Here is a 26,787-nt window from a genome sequence, read left to right as displayed (position 1 = left end):
TTAGTTCAAATGTCTTCTTTTTTGTTTGTCTGATGAAATAGAAGCAAATTTATATTTAATGTCTTGCCCAAAGTTGCTTTACTACCTTTTCCTGTACCTGAAATAATATTATTTAATAGTAAATATTATATTATGTATAATTGTCTGCATCTGATTTGCTGTTCAGAAATGTGTATATAGTGAATAACTTTCCTCATTGATTACATTGTAATAGCTCCACTTTTATTTATTTTATTATTTTTTTAAAGATTTATTTATTTTTATACAAGAGCTGGGGTACAGGCCAGAGGCGCAGGAGGGTGAGAGGATTCACTAGAGACAGAGTGGGGAGCAGAACAGGCAGACGACTGTGTGCACCATGTGGGAATCTCCCTAGCCGGCCAGGAATTGAACCTGCACTTCAGAGGCTGTGGACAGCTTCACAGCACTGTGCTCAACCCACTGGGCCACTGGGGAGGCCCTCCACTTTTATTTTTTTTCATAGTTCAAAGTTTACTTGAAGGTTCAAGGTGTTATATAGTTGGTACGTCATTTGATAGTTGGCTACATTATTTTATTTTTACAATATATAGTAATGTACACATTTTGATATATATAATACACAAAATATTATTATTTAGAAGAGCTATGCTCAAGGCATGCAATGTTGGAAATATATACTGGATCCTAGGATGTGATAGACAGGACTAGGCATGTTGGGTAAAGGAACCAGAAATTATATAAAACATAGTAAATACACATCTGTTTTCAAGGACATGTTTAGCATGTGCAACACTGGCATTGGTGTCTCCACAGCGGTAGACTTATTTTACACTAACTAGTTTAGGGCCACCATCCAGCATTAGAATATAGCTGTAGTGTTTTATGAATCATTCCTATTTCTGCTTTAGGAAATTGATTGTTTTTTTAATCAGGCTGTCTTAATATTATTACTTTAGGCACAGATCAAATGAAAAGGACAATATGCTCAATATCTCCAACTAAAATCCTATTGTAGCCTAGAGAGTGAAGTGGTACAATATTAGAAAACTTTAAAACTGCAGCTCTTTTTGGATACCCCAAAATGTATCTGAATTCTTCTTCAAAGAGCTTCTTCCTCAGGTGTCGGATTCACCTTCACAATACCTGAGATTCCATTCTGTTCCAAAATGAGAAGCACACCAAGGAAGATATCTTTTATTCCAGAGACACTTAATCATAGTGGAAACAATGCACCTGTATAAGATTCTTCATTATATTATCTACCAAATCTGCCACAGATAATCTAATAGCCCAGGATGTATATAGCCTTTCAGTCTGATCACCACATAAGCACTGTCAACCACTTGTTTGTGAACCTCTTTCCACTCTTCCCTATCTGCATCAGTGACTAAATCAGAGTGAAGATTTTTCAGGGAGATCCCAACAATATTCACTCCACTCCAAACAGGCACACTATATTTTCCATGGTTCCCAAAGACCCACCCAGGACAGCTTAGTGGGTGAACTTCCAGCCTTTTCCCAATTAGGTAAGGGAGCTAGACTCAATACAGGTTTGCAACCGCTTCCATAACATGATTAAAAAAAATACTTATCTTCCAAGCTACCCAGATCAAGATATTCATTGGATTGGAATTTGTATTTTGCAACATTAGGAATGATGAATTTAAAGATGTTCACGTTATGCTGGAACAAGTTAAGATGACTTTCTCCCTCATGCTGACATGCCCCATTTGTGATAATAACCAGCGTAGAGTTTGCAGTCATATTACAGTTTTTGCCAGAGATAATTTTTGGTGTTCTAAGGAAAAGGCTGCCATGTTGGAAATTCATCATCTCTCCTTTCAATTTGTCTTCCACAATGTCAACAAGAACAAGTTCATCTTTCAAGTCCTTCATTAAGATACTGATGGCACAAGCCATGCCAAAAGCCCAACAATTATAACTTTTTTTTCTGGGGCATATGTTCTTTCTGAAGAAGATTCTGAATCCTTGATGCATGCCATATTTGATTCAGAAGCAAAAATGAAACCAGAGTTCACATAGAGTGTGTGTTGACTGTGCCTTACATTGGATCTAGACTTGCAGGGAACTGCTCTGTCACCACATTTTCGTTCTTAAAAAATTATCTTTTACATGTGCTTTATTCTGAGACCACACTTCTCAAATTTTGTTGTTGTTGTTCTTTCTGAATAAATCCACTCTGCTGGTGAAAAATAAAAGCTAATCTTTTGAGATAATTATTGATTCATATACAATGTAATTGTAAATAATAATGCACAGAGGTCCTGTGTACTTTTGCCCAATTTTCCCCAGCGTTAAACATCTGGCATTACCAAATATAAAATCAAAACAAAAAATTAACATTGATAAAATCTACTAAATTTATTTGGATTTCACCAGCTATGTATGGAGTCATTTGTGTACATGTATATTTAGTACAATGCAATTTTAACATTTGTGTAGATTGGTGTGACAACCACGATAGTCAAGATAAAAGAGAATTTAAGGGGTAGCAAGAACCCCTTTGCTACCTATTTCTAACAATAGCAACTTCCTTTCCAGTCAAGTTCCTTAACCCTTGTAAGTCATTAAACTGTAAGTTTTTTTTCCAGTACATTTTTGGGGTGGTTTTATTTATTTATTTATTTATTTATTTATCTTTTTTTTAAATTTTATTTTATTTTTATATTCCCCATACAATTGCAACCCCCTGACTTTGACCCAAATACCACCTTTCCCCGCCAGCCCCCCAAAGTGTATCTCTGGTTCATAGTTGTTTGTTGATTTTGATTTTTTTCTTTCTTATAGTTATTATTTTTCCTGGTCCCTTATTTAGGTTTTCTAGATTCCTGTTATGAGTGAGGCCATCTGGTATTTTTCTTTGTCTTTCTGGCTTATTTCGATCCCTTCCAGCTCCATTCATGTTGCTGCAAATTGCATGTGTTTATCTTTTTTGAATGCTGAGTAACATTCCTTTGTGTATATGGGCCACATCTTCTTGATCCAGTCATCTATTTTAGGGCATTTGGATTGTTTCCAAAGCTTAGCTATTGTAAATTGTGCTGCTATAAACATAGGGGTGCAGGTGTTCTTTGGAATTGATGTTTCTGTGTCCTTTGGGTAAATACCTAGGAGTGGAATTGCTGGATCATGTGGAAGCTCTATCCTTAGAAGGTTGAGGAATCTCCACACAGCTTTCCATAGTGGTTGGACCAGTTTTCACTCCCACCAGCAGTGCAGGAGAGAGTTCCTTTCTCTCTACATCCTCACCAACATTTGTTGTTCCTAGTTTTTTTTTTTTTTTTGTAATATGTGCCATTCTCGCGGGTGTGAGAAGGTATCTAATTGTAGTTTTGATTTGCATTTCCCTGATTGCAAGTGACGCTGAACATTTTTTTCATATGCCATTTGTATTTCTTCTTTGGATAAATTCCTTTTTAGTTCTTCTGCCCATTTTTTTTTCTTTTTTTTCTTTTTTTTTTGTGGGACCCTCGCCAGTGGCCGGGGATCGAACTGGTGCTGCAGAGGCTGTGGGCAGCCTCGCAGCCCAGCGCTCAACCACTGCGCCACCAGGGGAGGCCCCCTTCTGCCCATTTTTGACTGGATTATTTTCTTTGTTTTTGTTGAGTCTCATCAGCTCTTTGTAATTATTTGTGATCAGTCCTTTTTCATTAGTGTTAGGAGCAAAAATTTTCTCCCAGTCAGTGGGGATTCTATTTGTTTTGGTTATTGGTTATTGTCAATTGGTTATTGTCTCTTTTGCTGTGCAGAAACTCTTTAATTTGATGTAGTCCCAGCTGTTTATCTTTGCCTTCACTATCACTGCTTTGGGTGATGTGTCCGTAAAGATGTCTTTGAGGTGCATGTCATGTAGTGTTTCGCCTATATTTCCTTCTATATATTTTATGGTTTCAGGTGTTATGTCAAGTTCTTTAATCCATTTTGAGTTGGTTTTTGTGTATGGTGTAAGGTAGTGGTCAAGCTTCATTCTTTTGCATGTAGTGACCCAGTTTTACCAGCACCATTTACTGAACAAACTTTCTTTGCTCCAGTGCATAGTCTTTGCTCCTTTGACAAAGGTTAGTTGACCATAGGTCTGTGGGTTTATTTCTGGGTTTTCTGTTCAGTTCCATTGGTCCATGTGTCTGTTCTGGTTCCAATACCATGCAGTTTTGGTTATTATGGCTTTGTAGTATAGTTTGAAATCTGGAAGAGTGATGCCTCCATTCCCTTCTTTTTTTTTCAGGAGGGTTTTGGCTATTCAAGACTTTTGGTGGCTCCATATCAATTTCATCAATATTTTTTTCTATTTCTTTGAAGAATGACATTGAAATTTTAATTGGGATAGCATTGAATCTGTAGATTGATTTTGGTAGGATGGCCATTTTGATAATGTTAATTCTTCCGATCCATGAGCAGGGGATGTCTTTCCATTTCTTTGTGTCTTCTTCTATTTCTTTTAACAGTGTTTTATAGTTTTCTTTGTATAGGTCCTTTACTTCTTTTGTTAGGTTTATTCCCAGGTATTTGATATTTTTTTTGTTTCAATAATTAAAGGAATGGTTTTCTTGATTTCTTCTTCTTCAGATTCATTGTTTGTGTATACGAAGGCTACTGATTTTTATGTGTTGATTTTGTTTCCTGCCACTTTGCAGAACTGATTGATTAGTTGAATTAGTTTTTCTGTGGAGTTTTTGGGGTTCTCTATTCTATTATCATATCATTCACAAATAGTGATAGTTTGACTTCTTCCTTGCCTATTTGGATTCCTTGTATATCTTTCTCTTGTCGTATTGCTCTGGCTAGGACTTCCAGTATTATGTTGAAAAGCAGAGGTGAGAGTGGACATCCTTGTTCCAGATCTTAATGGGAATGCTTTCAGCTTTTCACCATTGAGAATGATATTGGCTGTGGGCTTGTCATAGATGGCCTTTATGATGTTGAGGTTTGTTCCTTGTATCCCGAGAATTTCAAGGGCCTTTATCATAAATGGATGTTGTACTTTGTCAAATGCTTTTCAGCATCTATGGGTATTATCATATGGTCTTTATATTTCTTTTTGTTGATGTGCTGGATTACATTGATTGATTTTCAGATGTTGAACCATTCTTGTGTCCCAGTAATAAATCCTACTTGGTCGTGGTGAATTATATTATGGATGCATTGTTGGAGTCTGTTGAGAATTTTTGCATCAGTGTTCATTAGGGAGATTGGCTTGTAATTTTCTTTTTTTGTGTTGTCTTTGTTGAGTTTTGGTGTTAGTGTAATGTTGGCTTCATAGAATATATTTGGTAGCATTCCTTCTTTTTCAATTTTTTGAACGAGTTTGTGTAGGATAGGCACTAATTCACTGCTCAAAGTTTGGTAGAATTCATTTGTGAAGCCATCTGGGACTGGGATTTTATTTGTGGGGAGTGCTTTGATTACTGCTTCAATTCTGCTCCTTGTAATTGGTCTGTTTAGTTGTTCTATTTCTTCTTTGTCCAGCTTTGGATCATTATATTGTTCTAGAATTTGTCCATCTCTTATATGTTGTTAAATTTGTTTGTGTATAAGTGTTCATAGTAATCTCTTATTATTCTTTTGATTTCTATTGAGCCTGTTGTGATTTCTCCTCTTTCATTTGTAATCCTATTTATATGTGTTTTCTCCCATTTTTTCTTTGTGGGCCTTGCTAGAGGTTTGTCTATTTTGTTTATTTTTGCAAAGAACCAACTTTTCGTTTCATTGATCTTTTGGATTTTTTTTTATTTCTAATTCATTTATTTCTGCTTTCATTTTTATTATTTCCTTTCTCCTACTGGCTTTAGGGTTTTTTGTTGTTCTTTTTCTAGTTCTTTGAAATGTAAGATTGGGTTGTTTCTTTGAGTTCTTTCTTGTTTGTTGATGTGAGCCTGTATTGCTATATATTTTCCTCTTATTACTGCTTTTGCTGCATCCCATACCTTCTGGAAAATGGTGTCCTCCTTGTCATTCAAGTCAAAGTATTTTTTAATTTCTTCTTTGATCTCCTCATTAGTCCAATGGTCTTCCAGTAGTGTGGATTTCAATCTCCACGAAATGGGAATGTTCCTTGTTTTCTTTTCATGATTTATTTCTAGCTTGATGCCTTTATGATCATTGAAGATAGTTGGAGTGATTTTGATTTTCATGTATCTGTTGATGTTTGTCTTGTGGTCCAGTATGTGATTGATTTTGGAGAATGATCCATGCACACTTGAGAAAAATGTATACTCAGATTTTTTTGGGTGCAGTGTCTGTTAAGTCCATGAGTTCTATGTTTCTATTTAGGTCTCTAGTGTCTTTGTTTATTTTTTGTCTTGTTGATCTGTCCATTGGTGAGAGTGGGGTGTTGAAGTCTCCCACTATATATGTATTTTCTTTAATATCTGATTAAACTGTAATTTTGACATTTCAAGAATGCTATACAAATATAATAATATAGTATGTTCCCTTTCTAGAGTGACTGTTTTTTAACTCAGCATAATTCCTTTAAGATTCTTCAATTGTTTCTTGTCTTCATAGTTTGTTCTTTATTTATTGCTGAATAATCGTCCATGGTATAGATAATATATATTTTTATTTAGTAATTCACAATTCAGAAGACATCCAGATTTTATAAATTATAAATAAAACTTATATGATCACTTCTATACATGTCTCTGTATGAACATAGTTTATTTCTCTAGAGTATATGCCCAAAAGTATGATTTTTGAGTTGCCATACTATTTAGTATTTCCTTGTTTATTACTGTAAGAAATTTCCAAATGTTTTCCAAAAATGGTACATTTTACATTTTAACTATCATTATCAGAGAGAACCAGATTCTCTGCATCCTGGCCAGCATTTAGCATGGTCAAATTTGTTTTTTTAATTTTAGCTATTCTAGTAGGTAGGTAGTGATATCTTTTTTTAAAGATTATTTATTTATGCATACAAGAACTGGGATACAGGCCAGAGATGTGGGGGGTGGTGAGTGAGAGGATTCACCAGAGACAGAGTGGGGAACAGAGCAGGCAGACTGGCTGAAATACACTGCTGAGGGGAGCAACAGGGAATTCAGGAGAGGTCTGCTGCTCCATATTGTTAGCACCCTGGCCGGGGATTGAACACAAGCTGTAGTGGCTGTAGATAGCTTCATAGGTTGCATGTTAACCCCTTGTGCCACCAGGGAGGCCCAGTAGTGATATCTTATTACAGTCATAATTTATATTTCCCTGCAAAATGTTTTTTCATCCCCCCCCCACACACTTTCTAATTGGTTTGTTAGCTACTTTACTGCTGGAGTGTTCAGAGTTCTTTCCATTTTGAAGATACAATGTTTTTGTTAGATATATGATTTGCAAATATTTTCTTCCTTTCTATAGCTTGTCTATTCATACTCTTAACAGTCTTTCATAGAACTCATTTTTGCTTTTAATTTTAATGAGATCAAATTTACTAATTTTTTTCTTTTAAGGATACTGTTTTTGGCATCAAGTATATCAATCATTCAGGTAGCACTAGATCCCAAAGAGCTTGTCCATGTTCATTTTGTAAAAGTTTTATATCTTTAAATTTTATATTTTAGTAATTTTTATATTTTGAGTTAATTTTTGTATAACGTAAGAGGTTTAGGCCTAGGTCTTTTTATACTGGATGTCCACTTTTTCCAGCAACATTTATTAAAAAGGCTCTGTTGGGCCTCCCCGGTGGCGCAGCGGTTGAGCGCTGGGTTGGGAAGCTTCCCGCAGCCTCTGCAGCGCTGGTTCAATCCCTGGCTGCTCCCCAGCCACCGGAGGAGGATCCCACATGGTGCGCAGACCTCTCCTGCCGCCCGCTGCTCCCCTCAGCAGTGTACTTCGGTCCTTCTGCCTGCTCTGCTCCCCACTCTGGCTCTGGTGAATTCTCTCACCCTCCCGCGCTTCTGACTGTACCCAGTGCATGTATAAACAAAACAAACAAATATAATAAATAAATAAATAAATAAAACATGCCTTTATTAAAAAAAAAAACTTAAAAAAAAAAAAAGGCTCTGTTTTCTCCATTGAATTGCTCTTGAACATCTATCACAATCAAGTGGAAATACTTGCATGAATTAATTTCTGGGTTCCCTCTTCTGTTTCATTAATCTTTGTGTCTATTTGTGTTATAAAACCATATTTTATTGATTACTTTAGCTATGCAGTAAACCTCAACATCAGGTAGAGTGTTTTTTCTACTATATACTCATCTTTCCAAAGTGGTCTATTGTGAATTTCCATATAAACTTAAGAAGGAGCCTATGTATTTTTATGAAAAATCTTGCTCAAGTTTTCATAGAAACTGCACTAAACCCACAGATCATTTTGGGTAGAATTGACATCTTTTTTATGTTGAGTCTTCAAGTCCTCAAACACAGTTCTCCTTCCATTTATTTAGGGTCACTTCAATTTTTCAATTTTTGGTATACAGATGTTTTGACAGATCTATACCTAAGAATTTCTCTTCCTTTAAAGCAAGTATAAATGTTAGCTCTTTTGTTGTTTGCTTGCAAGTTCTTGAGGCTGTTCATTTCTTCTCTCAATCTATTTTATCTCTGCTGTTCACGTGGGGGTTAATTCTATTATTCTGACCTCAACTTTGCTATTTCTATATTTTGTCATCTCCAGTCTTGTATTGAACCAATCCCAAGATTTATTTTTAATTTTGGTTATTTCATTTTTCAATTCTAAAATATCTATTTGGATCTATTTTATCTATTCTATAGTTCTTTGCTGAGATGTTCTAATTTTTTGTTTGCTTCCAGATAATTGATAATTGCTTATTGAAACATTTTAATGAAGACTGTTTTAAAATCTAATTTTAGATTGTATTTATCTCAGTTTTGGCATCTATTAATTGTCTTTTCTTATTCAATTTGCAATTTCTCTTGTTTTTCATATAACTTCATACAACCATGAGGTGTGTTTACCTTCTTGTTGGATTGCCTGACAACATCTTTGCAAACATAGAACACTGACTCACAGTGTTGCATTGTAGATGGACTGGATGGATAGAGGTTCAGCTCCCTACTCAGATCTGCCATTACTCATGGTAAAGTTGGATGCTGACTCATACCATCTCATTGTCTCCAAGTGGGAGTGGAGGCTAATCTGACCACTGGGCTCCACTGACATCGAGTGTTTTGTGAAAGTTAAGTACCATCTAGCCCCATCTTGATCCCTTCATTTAGCCTCACTGGTGGTAGATGGGGGTGAAAATTCAACTCCTCACTTAGTTTGACTAACACCAAAGATGTGGGGAACTAAACTTATGATTAACCCTCTGCCTTGTTCCATCTCATTGCCTTATGTTGGTATGGAGCATGAGGAAGACCTATAGCACAGAGGTCACTAGCATTACTTCATCACCAGATAACTACAGAGAAATAGCTCCACATTAAACTTCACTGAAAATACTCTGTCAGGGGAATAGATATCACACCCTTTGCTTCTGATGAATGGAGAATGGAAAATAGTTTTGTTCACTGCCCCACTTACACTACTTTGATAGCAAAGCAATACCTGCTTAGGGAAACACTGACTGTTTCCGCCAAATGATGTATGAAAGATCAGTTTTCTCTTTGGTCTTACAAACATGACACAGTTGAGGAATTGGAACATCATCTGTTTTCACCCAGTAGTGGATGGAAGATCAATTTCTGGCATTTGAGACTTGACTAACCTTGTTTCCTATCACAAACCACATTCCTTATTCCTTAACTTGGCACAATTGGTGCTCTAGCAGGTTGATTGTGTTCTTCTAAGCATTATCAGACTTATGGACACTTTTTCAAAAGGTCAGAAATTTGGGTGTGTTTTTAAGGGGTAAATAAAGCTGCCATGGGAGATTTTGAGTCATTACAATGGCAGTCTGCAGAAGCTCATGTGAGACAATTTATTTCATTGGGGAGGATGTCTTTCAATTGGAGCAAGGAGATTCAAAGCACTTATTCATTCAACAAACATTTATTGAATACCATCTCTGTGTAAGGCACATGAGATGCTAGATGTAAATCCTTTTTTGAATGAGTTTATAGTCTAGTGGAGAGATCTACAAAGTAAACATTTTATCATAGTGTGGTAAGGCCCACTGAATCTATAATGTTGAGGAATAATCTAAACATCAGAATCATAATTTTAGAGGAGAAAGAATATTTGAAATTATTTTTTCTCTTCAAGCAAGATGCCATTGATATTATAGCCAATGGGGTTGAGTGAATTGTTTGCCCTGCATTTGTATGCCTTGTGGATGGTATTCTCTCATCTGTCAACTGTTTTTCTAAGCAAAATGTGCAAAGCACATTCTGGTCTGGGGAATTACTTGGGGTACAGTATTTGTGGAGCATAGTGACATTGATATTTATACATACTCATTTTCTGACTTTTATATGTGAATATGTGTGAATATGTGCATATACCACTATATCATAGTGATGTGTTCAGTATTTGGAAATACCTTCAAGTAGATGTAATTTTCTTGTCTTCTTGAAATTACTTTCTTGTAATATAGTATTGGAGAGTTATCTAATCTCCAAAGTTCTTGATGTAGGAAATAGGAGGAATTGGGTAATACACACATATCTGCCCAATATTAAACAGTTTGAAGACTAAGTTTTTCTGTTCCTGCTTTGGAAGGTGATGAAATGTGGAGGCAGCTCTCCCCCTTACTTTCCTATATTTCCATAAGAATTAATGGCCTTTTCTTGTCCACTATCATGTAAGGGTTTCTCTGCTCACCAGTGAAGGTTGGAGGAGTGAGAATGAGGGGCCTAGACTAGTTTATCAGTGTCATCTTTTAAGTAAGATATAGGGCTAAAAGTTTCTCAGGCATCCTCATTTAATCCTAACAGCATGCGACTTGACATAGATTAAAATTATGTACACTTTCTTTTCTTTCAGATTTTCCATATAAGCATGAATTAATTTTCTAGTCAGAAAAGCAACAAATGTATACCACAGCACATTCACTTTCTCCACAATTTTGTTTCAATATCCTGCTTTTCACACAGCCTTATCTCATATATGGATCTCCATGTCATTAAATGGTCTTTGAAAATATAATTTATAATAGCTCGATTAATTCTTATATGAAGCTAATCTAGTTTCATTATCAGTTGTCGTAGATCATTTGGGCTAAATAATGAGCCATCCATATATAGAAACAGTTGTTTTATGTATCATTATATAACATGTTTATTTATATGGAAGTTATATAGTGTTATAAATGTTAAAAATAACATTTTCAAAGTAGTTAATAATCTTAGAAAATACTTATGATATAAATGGAAGAAGCAAGCTATAAGAATATGAAATCTTTGTTTTGTAAAATATAAGTATAGTTTTAGTAATAAAGGAATCAGAACTATTTACATTCTTGTATATATCTCGATGACAAGGTTAAAGTTGGTTTCTCTTTTATTTCACTGAATTTTATGAAATCCCCCAAATACTGCACGTATTTTTTTTTTTTACATTACCGAGGGTGATCCAGTAAAAGTTTTGATCAAGATGTTGGGCTCTACACAAGGCTTTTCTTCTCTGGTCTCATATCCCTTAAAGAATAGAAAATAATTTGCATGTACAAACTATATGTTGAATATTATTTTTGTAAAAACTTTGTGAGGAATTCCTGGAAGATAGAAAGCAGATGGCGCAGTTGTGTAAGAGGCTGGCCTGCTACTGGCAGCCTGAGAGAAAGGAGGAGGGGAGCCGGCTAGTCTGGCTTGGGTTTGAGGGAAATGGTCGCGGGCTCCTTTGAGGAAATGAAGGATTGCTAGTGACCGTGTAGACAGAGCACGGGTGCGCGCACTGTCCCGCCTAGCTGCTGCCCGCCTAACGGAAGGCGAAGTGGTGGGGGGCGGGGCCGAGGCGCAGGCGGGCTCTGAGGGTCGGATTGCCGAGCGGCAAAAAATCCCGGCGCCAGAGCTAGGCCGAGCAGAGGAGTGCTACGAAGCCGAGGCAGCAGCTATTCTTCGGAGACCCGCAGTCACCCGGACCTTTGCCGTTGCAGACATTCCTCTTACTTTGCCTGCCTTTCCGGTGGGCTTCTTCTCTATCGCCGTTCCGTAGCCACAGCAACATCGATAACAGCTAAGTGGGCAATTCCGGGTTTGGGGCTGGGAGTTGGGGCGGACTTTCGGCGCGGGCTGCACTCGGGAACCCGCCATCTCCTGTGGCAGCAGCCGCTGCTGCAGATAACCCCTCCAGGCAGAAAAGGAAAGCACTATCAAAAGGCCCGCGCCATCTCAGTCCCCATCGTCAGTTACAGTCTTTCTGCCAAGTCTTGGAGAGCTTTATGCTTGGGAAACGAAGCGGAACTGGTACTGGGAGATCACACACACAAATATATATCTACATATATATTTATATATATTATATCATATCGTATAGGGTTGGCTTTTTGTCAGCTTAATCGAGCAAGTGACAATTTTGCCGGAGTCCCCTTAAACCCCAGTCATGTCGCCCCAAACTGTGCCTCCTATGGGCGTAGATGGCGTGTCGGCATACCTGATGAAGAAGAGGCACACCCACAGGAAGCAGAGGCGCAAGCCCACTTTCCTCACCCGTAGGAATATAGTGGGCTGCCGCATTCAACACGGCTGGAAAGAAGGGAACGAACCGGTGGAGCAGTGGAAGGGCACAGTGCTAGAGCAGGTGTCGGTGAAGCCTACTCTCTACATCATCAAATATGATGACAAAGATAGTGTGTATGGACTAGAACTGCACCGCGATAAGAGAGTTTTAGCGCTAGAGATCCTTCCTGAGAGAGTGCCAACTCCTCGCATTGATTCGCGTTTGGCAGATTCCCTGATTGGCAAGGCAGTGGGCCATGTGTTTGAGGGCGAGCATGGTACGAAAGATGAATGGAAGGGCATGGTCCTGGCTCGAGCCCCTGTGATGGACACTTGGTTTTATATCACCTATGAGAAAGATCCCATCCTTTATATGTACACGTTGCTGGATGACTACAAAGATGGAGACCTGCGCATCATTCCAGATTCCAACTACTATTTCCCTACAGCAGAAAGGGAACCTGGAGAGGTGGTCGACAGCCTCGTTGGCAAGCAGGTAGAGCACGCTAAAGATGACGGGTCCAAGAGAACCGGCATTTTCATCCATCAAGTGGTGGCCAAACCTTCTGTCTATTTCATTAAGTTTGATGATGATATTCACATTTATGTCTATGGTTTGGTAAAAACCCCCTAAATTCATTGGGCTATTTACAAAAAAAATTTGTGGAACTATAAATGTAAAATATGTCATGTTCTCGTAAGTTTGAATTTTGAGAACAGTTTTGGTGTCAGAATCAAGAATTTGTTATTACTTATTGTGCCTCCAAATCTTACTTCAAGTAGTTCCATAGTTTTGCCTTGAGTGTTCTTTGGTACTTTTCAAGTTGCCTTGTTCTGTAACTGAAAATTTAAATTAGGTGCTAATAGAAAAGTAAAGTGTTCACAACCATTCAAACAAAGAAAAACTAAAGAAAAAATTAATGGTGTAATCTCACATCATGTCCTTTCCCCTATTTTCTTACCTCCCACTTTAGTTTTCCCAGGTAGCAAGTGTTAAGAAGATTATGTACAACCTTTATGTTTTCCCCATCCTCTCACAGAAAGTTTGCAGTCGTCATTTCTATAAAAATAATAAGCCACATTATTTCTCTGTAATTGCTTTTCACACTTGGCATATCCATGATATCCCTTCTGATCAGTAATTGCAGATATCTCTCCTTCTCTCTCTCACCCCCCTCCTCTGGAATTTATTTTTGTTTATAGTATAAATTAGAGCTCCTAGGATACTTTTCACATTAAATACTTGTTTATCCCATCATATTGATTAAATAAATCACCCATTTCTCTCCCCTTCTAGAATTTATTTTTGTATATGGTATAAGATAGAGGTCCAGCTATTCATTTGGTCCATATTGGATGCCTGATTATGCCATCACATTTATTAAATCAACCACCCAAATCCCCTCTTCCTCTCCTTGTCTTTCTTCTCTCCCTCTAACAGCTGCATATATGTTTATGTACCAAAAAAGTATATTATCATTCCATTATTAACAGTCATTTATTTACTTTCTTTTTTCACCATTTCATTAAGGCAAGACATACTGATGCTTTTATTTCTATAGAGTAGATTCCCGGAAATGGGGTTGCTTGGTAGATGTGTATTTAATTTTAAGAGCTACTACAAGATTACCATCCAAAATGAAGTCATCGTTTTCCAACATCCTCTCCAGCAATCTATTATGTCTGAAAATATGTAGTGTAAAGAATTACCATACTATTGCCCCCTTAATTGATAAACTCAGTTAGGTGTTTTTTTTGGTTGGTTGTTTGATTTTTAACTATTTGGACTTTCTCCTTCCTACCAATTCTTATCCTTTGCTCATTTATTTACTGAATAACTGATCTTTTCCTAATAAATTTGTAGGAATTCTTACTATATATTATATACTTACTATATGATGCATATTAATCATTTGTTTGGCAGAATATTATATTTTTACCAGTTCTGTCATTAATCTTAATCTTCTTGATACTACCTTTTACTTTGTAGTTTATTTTAAATTTTAGATAGAATGCTATCTTCCTTTTAGCTTTTTAGTTTTCTCTCATTTTCAAATGAATGCTCCCATACAAATTCCCACCTAAATTTTTTTCTAAAAATGTTCTTTTTCAGGCTTAACTCTTTGACACATCCGTATTTTACTTTAATATTTAAGAAATTAGAGGACCAATAATAGATTTTATTCACATTGGACACCTGATTATACTATTTCCTTTATTACATAGACCATGTGTTTTTGAATTCTTAAACCATTTACCATATTGTTTTAATTATAGTGACTTGATCATAAATTTTGAACTCTGGTGAAGAAAATCCCCTCTTATATCCTTTCCTTTTTCTTTTCTTCCTTTATATAACTTAAGTATTCTTTCCATATTTAAAAAAATTGATATCATAGAACTGTATTACAAATCTGCATTTCTATTTAGAGGATTATTTTTCCATCTAAATAATACTAATCCTTAGCAGTCAAAAGTTTTTATACATTACTAAAATCTTTTATGTAATGTTCTTCATATAGGCTCATCATCTCTGATCAAACATTTCTAAATATTTCTATAAATATTTTTATAACATTTTGACATTTTGAATTGGGATTTTTTTCCTCCTCATTGGTAATTTTTAATTTTTGGCAATATAGAAAATACAGAATTTAAATATTTTATCTATTCTAATCAGCTTATTAAATCTCCTAAATTACAATGTGTTTTTTAAATAAAATATTTTGGATTTCTTAGATATAAATTATTCCACATGGAAATGGAGATAATTTCATTTTTCTGCTGTTTATATTTATTTTCATTACATTAACTGTATTCTCCACAATGATCTTCAATAATCATCATGGACAGACATGCCTATTTTGTTTTCAATTTTTATAGATTGTCTTAACTTTCTTTATTAGTTTGAAATTTGCCGTTGGCTATTGATAGATAAGGAGTTTCTTCTATTCTTGTGTTACATAGCATTGTTACTGTAGGTGGTCACTAAATTTTATCAAATTTTTTTTTCAGCATCTATTGAAAAAGTCTTATGATCTTTACTTTTTGATATAATGCATTAGAGTGGTAGGTATTTGATGTTGAACCAAACTTCTGTCACCAGGTAAATCCTACTTGGTTATAATGTAATAATCATTTGCTACACTACTATATATTACTTACCACCATTTTATTTAGAATTATTCCATTTATAGTCCGATATGAAATTGTATTTTTATTTCTTATATTATTTTATCAATTTGTGTTATTAAAACTGTGCTAACTTTAAAAATGAATTATTTTTCAGTCTTTTTCTGTGGTCTGGAATAGTTTATTTAACATTAGAATTACTCTTTAAAATTTAGCTAGTTATAAACTGGAAAATAATCTAATCTTGGTGACATTGTTGATGGTAGATCTTGTCGATGGTAATTAGTTAATTCATGTTTAATGTGGTCTTTCTTATCAAGCTTCTTAATTGTCTTATTCAGATCTGTTATGTCCTAGATATGTCCAATTCTGAAAATGTAATAAAATCATCAGCTATGATGGTGTTTTAAATTTTCTTTATGTTCTTTTCTTTTTTCTAAAGATTTATTTATTTATTTATTTATTTATTTATTTATTTATTTATACAAGCACTGGGTACAATCAGAAGCGCAGGAGGGCAAGAGAATTCACCAGAGCCAGAGCGGGGAACACAACAGGCAGACTGAGGAAATACACTGCTGAGGGGAGCAGAGGGCATAGCAGGACAGGTCTGCACGCCATGTGGGACCCTCGCTGGTGGCTGGGAATTGAAGCAGCACTGCAGAGGCTGCAGGCAACTTTACAGCCCAGCGCTCAACCACTGTGCCACCAGAGGAGGCCCTATGTTCTTTTATTTTGAAAAATTAAGACATAAGAAAGTATGAAAGATGTAACAGTTGTTTACCTTCACCCAAATTTGCAAAGTCAACATTTTGTCATGTACTTTAGATATAGATTTATATTTTTAAAGAACAACACAAATCCTTTCCCCAGTACCATAATGTTTCTTTTTTTCTTTTTTTTTTAAAGATTTATTTATTCATTTATACAAGCACTGGGCACAGTCAGAAGCGTGGGAGGGTGAGAGGATTCACCAGAGCCAGAGCAGGGAGCAGAACAGTCAGTTTGACGAAGTACACTGCTGAGGGGAGCAGCGGGTGGCAGGAGAGGTCTGCGGGCCCATAATGTTTCTTTCCTCTGCAAAGTGAGGCATTAGGAATTTAATTTTAATCTTGCCCATGTTTTATATAGTTACTGCAAATATGACCATAATAGAGAGCATTATTGACTTTTGTTTTCTGCTTTTGTTTTTCTTAATTTCAGTATGAATAGTAAAGTTTAAACCATGTGGAATTTATTTTGGTTTTCCTTGCAGGGATCTCCTTTTTTTTCTAATTCAGAAATGAATTGCAATAACAAAAACAACCAATACCACTAAATTTAGAGTGAAGATCACTATTCTAGGTACTTTTACTATTTTTAACACTCACAGGGAAACTTCGCCTTAGCCAGGGCACTAGGGGTTGACTTAAAAAGATAAAATTTCAAATTATTTGGAGATTGTATACTGGATATAGTGAAAAAAATAGCTATCACCCACCCCTGACCTAAAACCATAAATAAATGATATTGATACCAGAATTGTAAGTTTTCAGGCCTAGTCTCCCAGTCAGGAATGGATCCCGGATTGCAGTGACAGCGCTGAGTCCCAGCCACTAGACCACCACGGGTTGGTGTCTCACAAAGCCGCAGCAGGAACTTCGCAGATGCTCAGACAAGCAAGCAAAAAGAGGCAGATGTGTTTAGAGAAAGAAAAAATGTTGAGGAGAAAAGGAACAGAAATAAAGTGGGACTCCCAGGCCATGGGACTAGCCCAGGGAGGGCCACGGAAACCGAAGTGGAGTCCTGTCTCAGGTACTATATACTTCCCCCACCTAATATTCTAAAGCTCCACCAGTCTCTTTGTGATTGGTTAGTTCTCGGTGGTCTCACTCACTACCTAAATGTCTCCCTGCCCAGAACTAAGTCTTTGTGTCCCAGCCCTTATATTTTTTTCTTCATTGCCTTCTATTTGGAATGTCTTGTTGACCCTAAAGCCATAAAGTAAGTTCCTAATGTCTGAAGTCCTGGGATGTTTGATTAGTCCCCTTTGGAATTTGTTGCCCTTATCTCTGGAGCCTTCCTCAACTTTCCTGAAGTCCCTGCACTGCCTTGAATCTGCCTAATTATCCTTAACTGCCCTCACTTTCAATATTGGGCTTATTCCAGGTTCTAACACTCAAAAGGGAGGCGTGGCCTAAATCCTGGCACCATTTTTGGTAGATAGCAGTAAACAAAGCAAATTATTCCTTTTTAGATAGTAAACAAATGCAAATTTGTATGGATTTTAGATATAAAGCAATGTTTCTTACCTGGCCCTCCCACTAGGCCCAAGTCCTAAAGCAAGAATATGCTCCTTTGTGATGACATTCGATAACTTAGCATTACAATGAGAGATTCAGCCTTGGCCCAAGCCCTAGGGATAAAATAGGGAACAACATTAACAAAATTCTTGTTCTATTAGAGAATAATGGGAGAAGGAAGAAAGCCACCACCACTTTTATACCCTTGCCCCTTACATCTTACATAGTATCATAATGATTTGGGAATATCCCACACAGTTTCAGTGGTTAACTATGTAGCAAAATATGGAACTATGTCTTAGTGGAAGTAAAATGGGGACAAAACTCAATATAGAATACTGTGCCCCCCTACTCTGATTTTACTACAGAACTTTCTGGGCTCTTGAATTAGAACCAAGTTTCAGATCATTCTATGGCAATATGATTATCACACCTGGCCACTTAAAGTCAAAAGGAGGCTCAACCTTTCTCAAGCAGTGAACAAAACATATCTTTTTGGGAAAAGACAGACAGCTATCTTCTTGATACCAGAATTGTCAGGCCTAGTCTCCCAGCCAGGAACGGATCCCAGGCTGCAGAGGCAGCGTTGAGTCCCAGTCACTAGACCCCCACGGGTTGGTGTCTCACGAAGCAGCAGCAGGAACTTCGCAGACGCTCAGGCAAGCAAGCTAGAAGAGGCAGATTTGTTTAGAGAAAGAAAAAGTTTATTGAGGAGAAAAAGAACAGAAATAAAGTGGGACTCCCAGGCCAGGGAACCAGGCCTGGGAGGGGCAAGGAAGCCCAAGTGGAGTCATGTCTCAGGGAATATATACCTTTTCTTCCCTCATTATTCTAAATCTCCACCAGTCTCTCTGTGATTGGTTAGTTCTCAGCTGTATCACTTAATTTGCTACTGAGTGGGGGATCTTCACATTCCTTATCTAACAGATTTGTCTTTCCCCATTTGTTGCATCTTTATATTTATGGCCCAGTCCTCTGGATGGGCATCCCTGCATTGAAGTTAAACAGCTGCCCTTCTAAGTTGTCCATAAATTAAACCACTCTCCATTTCGCCAGTCTCTGCCTCCCTTTACCACTTGAAGGAAACCAGGACCAGCTTTAACAATGTTGTCCTTGGTCCTGAGATGTTTGTTTTTCCTAGTGGAATTGGTTATATTCCCTTGGTTGTCCTGATCTCTGAAGCCTCCCTAAATTCTTCAGAGGTCCCCTCCTGCACTGTCCCTAAAACTGCATAATTCCTAGCTTGCCCTGTGTCTCATTCTCTTCCTTGGGCCACCAGTCTAGAATCAGGTATTAAATTATTCTGTGGTGGTACTGGAGGTCTCTCATTTACTAGCACTAAGTGATAGTGAATCCTAGGGCAAGTTAGGGATAATTAGGCAGCCTCAAGGGCAGTGCAGGGACATCAGGAATGTTAAGAGATAAGGGTAATAAATTCTAAAGGGTGCTAATCAAACACCCCAGGACTAAGATCAACAAGAAATTACAAATCGAGGACAATGAAGAAAAAGGATAAGGGCAGGGACAGATAGACTTAGTTCTGGGCACAGAGACATTTAGGCAGTGAGTGAGACCACTGAGAACTAACCAATCACAAAGAGACTGGTGGAGATTTAAAATAATCAGGGAGGGCCTCCCTGGTGGTGCAGGTGGTTGAGCGCAGCACTGTGAGGCTATCCGCAGCCTCTGTACTACAGGTTTGATCCCAGCCAGCCAGGGAGATACCCACATGATGCGGCAGACCTCTCCTGTCTCGTCCACTACTCCCCTCAGCAATGTCTGCCTGTTCTGTTCCCCACTCTGTCTCTGGTGAATCCTCTCATCCTCCCGCACATCTGGCCTATACCCCAGTTCTTGTATAATAAATAAATCTTAAAATAAAATAATCAGGGAAAGAAAGTATGTATTTCCTGAGGCATGACTCCACTTTGGCTCCTTTGCCCCTCCCTGGCCCGGTTTCACTGGCCTGGGAGTCCCACTTTATTTCTGTTCCTTTTCTCCTCAATAAACTTTTTCTTTCTCTAAACAAATAAATCTGCCTCTTCTCACTTTCTTGCCTGAGGGTCTGCAAAGTTTCTGCTGCGGCTTCATGAGACACCAACCTGTGGTGGTCTAGTGGCTGGAACTCAGCGCTGCTGCTGTAACCTGGGATCCATTCCTGGCTGGGAGACTAGTCCTGAAAACCTGCAATTCTGCTATCAATAGGGAAGATTGACAATAATTATGACCCAGTTTTAGGAGGGAGAAATAGCAAAAACTAAATCCTTGTTCCCAAAATGCTTACAACTTACATTTTGTTGAGTGGAGACAGATTTCTATCTCCTGTCTCCCTACATACTTTAAACATATTTTAGGTTGTGATGATTGTTTTGAAAAATGTGAAATGGAGTAAGTAAAGTAACAAGGTAGAAAATATGTTTAAGAACAGATGACATTTGAGTAAACACCTGAATAAAATGAGTATGTGAACTATGTTGTTGATGCCTTGAGACAGAATGTTCCTGGAGATTTGTGGTAGTGAAGTTGTTTTTGGAGTTGTTGGGTTCTGAGAGTGGGGTCCTTGGATTCACCCTGGGAAAGATTTCACCAGAGCTCCCCTTTCAGTGGCACTGGCAAGTTTCCCAGGCGAGTTTCTCCACAACATGACAACATGGGAACAGTTATATCCAAAAGGGCAGGTTCATTATAAAAGGGAGAGAAGAATGAAGGACACTTGCATAGACAGAAGTGGGCAGAAAGGGCTGCCTTGAAAGAGACAGGTTTGCAACCATGCAGGCCAGCAGCCTTGGGAGAAGAGCTGCCTCTGCTAAGGGAGGTCACTAAAGAGAAACCCAGGCATGGTACAGATCACTGGCAGGAAGATAGGCACTGCCCTGTGGAGGGAAAGAGTTGGTGAAAAGAAGCACCTACATAGTACAAGATTGCATTGATATAGTCTTCTTCTCTTTGGGAGGGGATCATTCCTTTGTGGAATGGCCTGTTTGCTATTGATTTTGGGTAACTACTTAGAAATTGAAAGGGACCAGAAAATCAACAATGACCCTCAATCTCCATATCTACCTCTTGATTGAGCCCTAAGACACTACCAGCAGTCTGACACTTTGCTTGGGTCTATGCCTTGGCACCCAAGGATTTTTTAGTTTCTATAGCTGGTTTAAAGACTATGTTAATCAGTTCTATCCCCACCTCCAACTCCTGGCATTGTGTGAGCCAGGTTTCTGGTTTTGTGGTATCTCCTTTCCAATTTATCTATTCTTATCATTCATTAGTAGCAGCCCAGTGTCCCAAGATTGAAAGTGAGCAAGAGGAGAATGGTAGTGTTACATGGTAGGGTGAGCGGCACCCCGGTGAAGCCTGTGTTGGCTGTTTTTTTTATTTTATTTAAATTTTATTTTTATAAAATACAATTACAACCCCCTTACTTTGACCCCAATCCCTCCTTTCCCTACCTCCCACCCCCCATAGAGTGTCTCGCTCCCAAAGTCACTGCCTGCACTGTCCCTAAAGCTGCCTACTTAACCCTGATTTGTGCTGGAATTCACTGGGACCCCCAAACCTGTCTGCTGTAAATCATAGTTGATATTTTCTTTCTTATAGTTATTATTTTTCCTGGTCCCTTATTTAAGTTTTCTAGATTCCTGCTATGAGTGAGACTATCCGGCATTTTTCTTTTTCTTTCTGATTTATTTTGCTGAGCATGATCCCTTCCAGCTCCATCCATGTTGCTGCAAATTGCATGTGTTGATCTTTTTTGAATGCTGAGTAATATTCCATGGTGTATATGTACCACATCTTCTTGATCCAGTCATCTATTTTTGGGCATTTGGGTTGTTTCCAAAGCTTAGCTCTTGTAAATAGTGCTGCTATAAACATAGGGGTGCAGGTGCTCTTTGGAATTGATGTTTCTGTCCTTTAGGTAAATACCTAGGAGTGGAATTGCTGTATCATATGGAAGCTCTATGTTTAGTAGGTCCAGAAATCTCCACACAGCTCTCCATAGTGGTTGGACCAGTTTGCACTCCCACCAACAGTGCAGGAGAGTTCCTTTTTCTCCACAACCTCGCCAACATTTGTTGTTGCTAGTTTTTTTTTTTTAATATGTGCCATTCTCACTGGTGTAAGATGGTATCTCATTGTAGTTTTGATTTGCATTTCCCTGATTATAAGTGATGTTGAACATTTTTTCATATGCCTGTTGGCCATTTGCATTTCCTCTTTGGAGAAGTTTCTTTTAAGCTCTTCTGCTGTTAATTTAGCCCTTGAATCACCACAGGTTCTTGTCCCATGGAGGAGTAAAAAGGAATTCACAGATAAATAAGCAAAGAGAAACAAACTTTGTTTAACAAAATAAAGTTTATTTAAAGGAAGAAAGTAAGGACTCCCAGGTACACTGTATTTGGGAGGGTCAAGGAAACCATTGTGGACCTTTGTCTAGGGGTATTTAAACCTTTTTTCCATCTATTCTAAAATCTCATCATCCTATTTTGTGATTGGCTCTTTTTTCCAGTGGCTATACTCCTCCAGGCAGATGTGCCCATTTTCCCAGCTCTTATCTTAGGGTTTCTCTTTTTACCTCCCCTGTCCAAGGTCTCCTAATTTACTGTCCCAATTAGTCTCAAATTTTAACTTTAAGATTTACTGCCTTCATTAGCCCTCCTGAGATTCTCTGTCCTTATCTCAGAGGCCTCCCTTAACGCTCCAAAAGTCCCTGCCTGCACTGTCCCTAAAGCTGCCTACTTAACCCTGATTTGTGCTGGGATTCACTGGGACCCCCAAACCTGTCTGCTCTAAATAAGTTCTGCCATCCACCTCATCAAGACAAAACATAACCTACTGCATAGGACTTTTTTTTGGAAAGGAATATTAATACAAGTAGTGTTCAATAAAGAGAAGAGAAGGGAAAGAATAGATAAAATAGTTTTCACAGGAAACACCCAAAGTTACCCATCCCCTCATTGGTAAATGCTTAGCCAAACAGGGTTAGCCCAAAGCAGGGTCATGAGGCTCAAAAGCTTACCACAAGTCTAAGGGACCTTCTGGTGGAGACCCATAGGAAAGGGACAGAAGGAGTTAGACATGTCTAGAAGGAAATCAGCAGTCAAAATCAAGATAAAGCCTGCCATCACCAGCCTCCAATATGGCTCTCTCACCCACATCTGTTTCAATTGTCTCTGTTCCCCAAGTTCTTGGTACAAGTTGAAGGCCAAGAAGCAAGTGCAACAACTTCACATGTCTTTCTGCGCCATGTGCCTCCTCCAGATCTTCTTCTTGATCTCCTTCCTTCCTTCCTCCCTTCTTTTCCTCCCTTCCTTCCTCTCTTCTTTTCCTCCCTTCCTTCCTCCCTTCCTTCCTTCCTTCCTTCTTTTCCTCCCTCCCTCCCTCCCTTCCTTCCTTCCTTCTTTTCCTCCCTTCCTTCCTTCTTTTCCTCCCTGCCTCCCTCCTTCCCTCCCTCCCTCTTTCCTTCCTCCCTTCCTTCCTCCCTCCCTTCCTTCCTTCCTCCTTCCTCCTTCCTCCCTATCTCCCTTCCCACACCTTACCACCCCCTCCCTCCTTCCTTATTTCCTTCCTTCCCTCTTTAAATTCCCCTCCTTGCCCAGTTCCACCCTTCCTTGTGATTACTAGGGTTAGTTTTTCTGTCTTCACAAATATTGATGAAATAATTGTTTCTTAAAATTAGTGCACTTCGCCACAAATTTTATTTTATTTTTAAAATATTTATTTATACAAGCACTGGGTACAGTCAGAAGCGTGGGAGGGTGAGAGAATTCACCAGAGCCAGAGCAGGGAGCAGAACAGGCAGACTGACTAAGTACACTGCTGAGGGGAGCAGCAGGTGGCAGGAGAGGTCTGTTGCACCATGTGGGACCCTCGCTGGCAGCTGGGGATCAAACCAAGCTGCAGAGGTTGTGGGCAGCTTCGCAGCCCAGTGCTCAACTGCTGCGCCGCTGGGGAGGCCCGGCCACAAATTTTAAATGAGAATTGAAAGATCTCTGTGTCAGTCCTTGCTTTTTACCTTTGGAGGATTAATTATAAATGCTGCCTATAGAAAACCCTCAATTTTGAGATTGCAGTTTAGAGTTTTGGTAAACATAAATTAATTCAAAATTTAATGGTTTAAAGCATGTATGCCTTATGTTTTAGTGTTGGGTATTAATACTTTACTCTGTATAAATGTTTTTACTTTAAAATAAGTTCATGGTATTCAGAAAAAAAAGAATAATTAACCTGGTCTATATTAACAAAGAAACTTGCTTCAAAGGGTTTTATCTAAACTTCTCTTGATAAAGCTTCATTCCAGGAAGACTAATCCACTTATCTTTCCCCTTAAAGTAGAAATATTATTTTTTTCCCAGTAAGTGCCTTGACTTCTTTCCTCCCCTAGACAGAAAAAACAAAAACTTCAAGGTGGAATCTAAGCCATGTGGACAGGTTACTGATACTCCCACATGTATACCGAAAATGTATATGATATTAAGTCTCGGATTTTTTCCTTGCTTTTATCAATCTATCTAGTACTTGCCAAAGAAGAAACTGGTATATGTGATTGTTACAGTTGCAACTCTGCAATTAACTTAAAATTCTAGTTCTAAGAAAAACTAAAGCAACAATTGGTATCTATCTTGAATTTGTTCTTTTCATCATTATTTAAATGGGGGCTAAATCTCTTCTATAACTAATGTGTTGCTAAGTTTAGTAATAAGAATTTGTTGACCACTTAAAGTCATCTCATATAAAATTACTGAACTTTCAGGTTTACTTTTTTTCCTTATTGTAAGGAAACTAAAGTTTAATGTCATCTCACCTAAAATAAAATTAAATGATGTGCTTGTGTAAGTTGTCTCATCTAAAAAGATGATAATGTAATAGTTATTACAATGTCTTACAATCTAGAGATTAAAAACTAGGTTGTAAAAATTCTAATGCAAGTAAAGAGAGGTGTGTGTTTAAAAAGGAAGTAATGTATTGGGAATGGATATTTTAAAGGTCCTGAAAATAATTTCAAGTAAAATGGTTATCTTTGAAATAGTAAAAAAAAAAAAAAAAGAAAGAAAGAAAAATGTTAACTGAGAGAAGGATCTTAGGAAAATAAATGTTATATTCTCAAATGATTTGCTATAAAAATATTTTAGTTAACTTAAATATCAATAGCATACTCATGTAACACCACACTTTTTGCATATAAAAATTAACATTTCTATAAACATTTATATGCAAACAAGTTCAACATTCTAGAAGAGATGGACAGAATTCTGCAGCACGGGTTCAATTCCCGGCCAGTTAGGGAGAAACCCACATGGTGCAGCAGACCTCTCCTGTCTCGCCGCTGCTCCCCTCACCAGTGTACTTCAGTCTATCTGCCTGTTCTGCTCCCCACACTGTCTCTGGTGAAATCTCTCTTCCTCCCACACCTCTGGCCTGTACCCCAGCTCTTGTATAAATAAATAAATCTTTAAAAAATAGAATAATACACCACAATCAAGTAGGATTTATTCTAGGGGCACAAAGATGGTAATGTAATCCAACAGATCAACAAAAATAAAAATAAAAATAATATGATCATATAAATAGATGCTGAGAAGGCATTTGACTAAGTTCAACATCAATTTAAGATGAAAGACCTTGAAATTCTTGGAATAGAAGGAATATATCTTAACATGATAAAAAACTATATGTGACAAACCAACAGCTAATATTATTGTCAATGTTGAAAAACTGAAGGCCTTTCCTTTAAGATCAGCAAATAAGACAAGAATGTCCACTACTGCCACTGCTCTTCAAAATAATACTGGAAGTCCTAGCCAGAGCAATAAGACAGGAAAAAGACACACAAGGAATCCAAACAAGGAAAGTAGAAGTAAAACTATCACTATTTTCAGACAACATGATAATATACACAGAAAACCTTAAAAACTCCACAGAAAAACTAATCAAATCAACCAGTTCAGTAAGTAGCAGGGAACAAAATCAACACACAACTCAGGAGCCTATATACAAACAATTAATCTGAAGAAGAACCAATCAAGAAAATTATTCCTTTTATAATTGAAACAAAAAAAATCAAAAACACTCCAAAAACATTCCCCAATACTTGGGAATAAACCTAAAGAAGAGGTGAAGGATCTATACAAAGAAAGTTATAAAGCATTGTTAAAAGAAATAGAAGAAGACACAAAGAAATGGAAAGACATCCCTAGGTCATGGATTGGAAGAATTAACATTATCAAAATGGCCATCCTACCAAAAACAATTTACAGATTCAATTCTACTCCAATAAAAATCTCAATGACATTCTTCAAAGAATTAGAACAAGTACTGATGAAATTCATAAAAAGCCACAAAAAAGAGCCTCCCCTGGTGGCACAGTGGTTGAGCGCTGGGCTGCAAAGCTGCCCACAGCCTCTGCAGCACCAGTTAGATCCCCCGCCAACAGCGAGGGTCCCACATGGTGTGCAGACCTCTCCTGCCATGCCCGCTACTCCCCTCAGCAGTGTACTTTGGTCCTTCTGCCTTTTCTGCTCCCTGCTCTGACTCTGGTGAATTCTCTCACCCTCCTGCGCTTCTGACTGTACCCAGTGCTTGTATAAATAAATAAATCTTAAAAAAAAAAAAACCTCAAATGGCCAAAGCTCTCCTGAATAAAACAACGGAGAATGAAGTTAACACACTCCTGGACTTCAAACTATACTACAAAGCCATAATAATTAAAATGCCATGGTACTAGAACAAAAACAGGCAGACAGACAAATGGACTCAAATAGGAAGTCCTGAAATAAAGCTACACATATGTGGGCAACTACTCTTTGACAAAGGAGCAG

General features: G+C 37.8%; 1 protein-coding gene and 1 pseudogene across 2 annotated transcripts; one reads left to right on the top strand and one right to left on the bottom strand.

The window, feature by feature from the left end:
• Positions 1-1,031: 1,031 nt before the first annotated feature.
• Positions 1,032-1,902, bottom strand: LOC311187887 (L-lactate dehydrogenase A chain-like; annotated as a pseudogene). The gene has a single exon. The product of its transcript is annotated as an L-lactate dehydrogenase A chain-like (transcript).
• Positions 1,903-12,441: 10,539 nt separating this feature from the next.
• SPIN4 (spindlin family member 4) lies at positions 12,442-13,191 on the top strand (the record flags this gene model as incomplete). The annotated part of the gene is made up of 1 exon (XM_084258703.1): positions 12,442-13,191. The coding sequence occupies one exon, from the start codon at positions 12,442-12,444 to the stop codon at positions 13,189-13,191; it is 750 nt and encodes a 249-aa protein (XP_084114829.1).
• Between the last annotated feature and the right edge of the window lie 13,596 nt (positions 13,192-26,787).

This window comes from Talpa europaea (assembly GCF_964194135.1).
Source record: "Talpa europaea genome assembly, chromosome: X".
NCBI classification, from domain to species: domain Eukaryota; kingdom Metazoa; phylum Chordata; class Mammalia; order Eulipotyphla; family Talpidae; genus Talpa; species Talpa europaea.
This window is presented reverse-complemented; position numbering and strand designations above follow the sequence as displayed.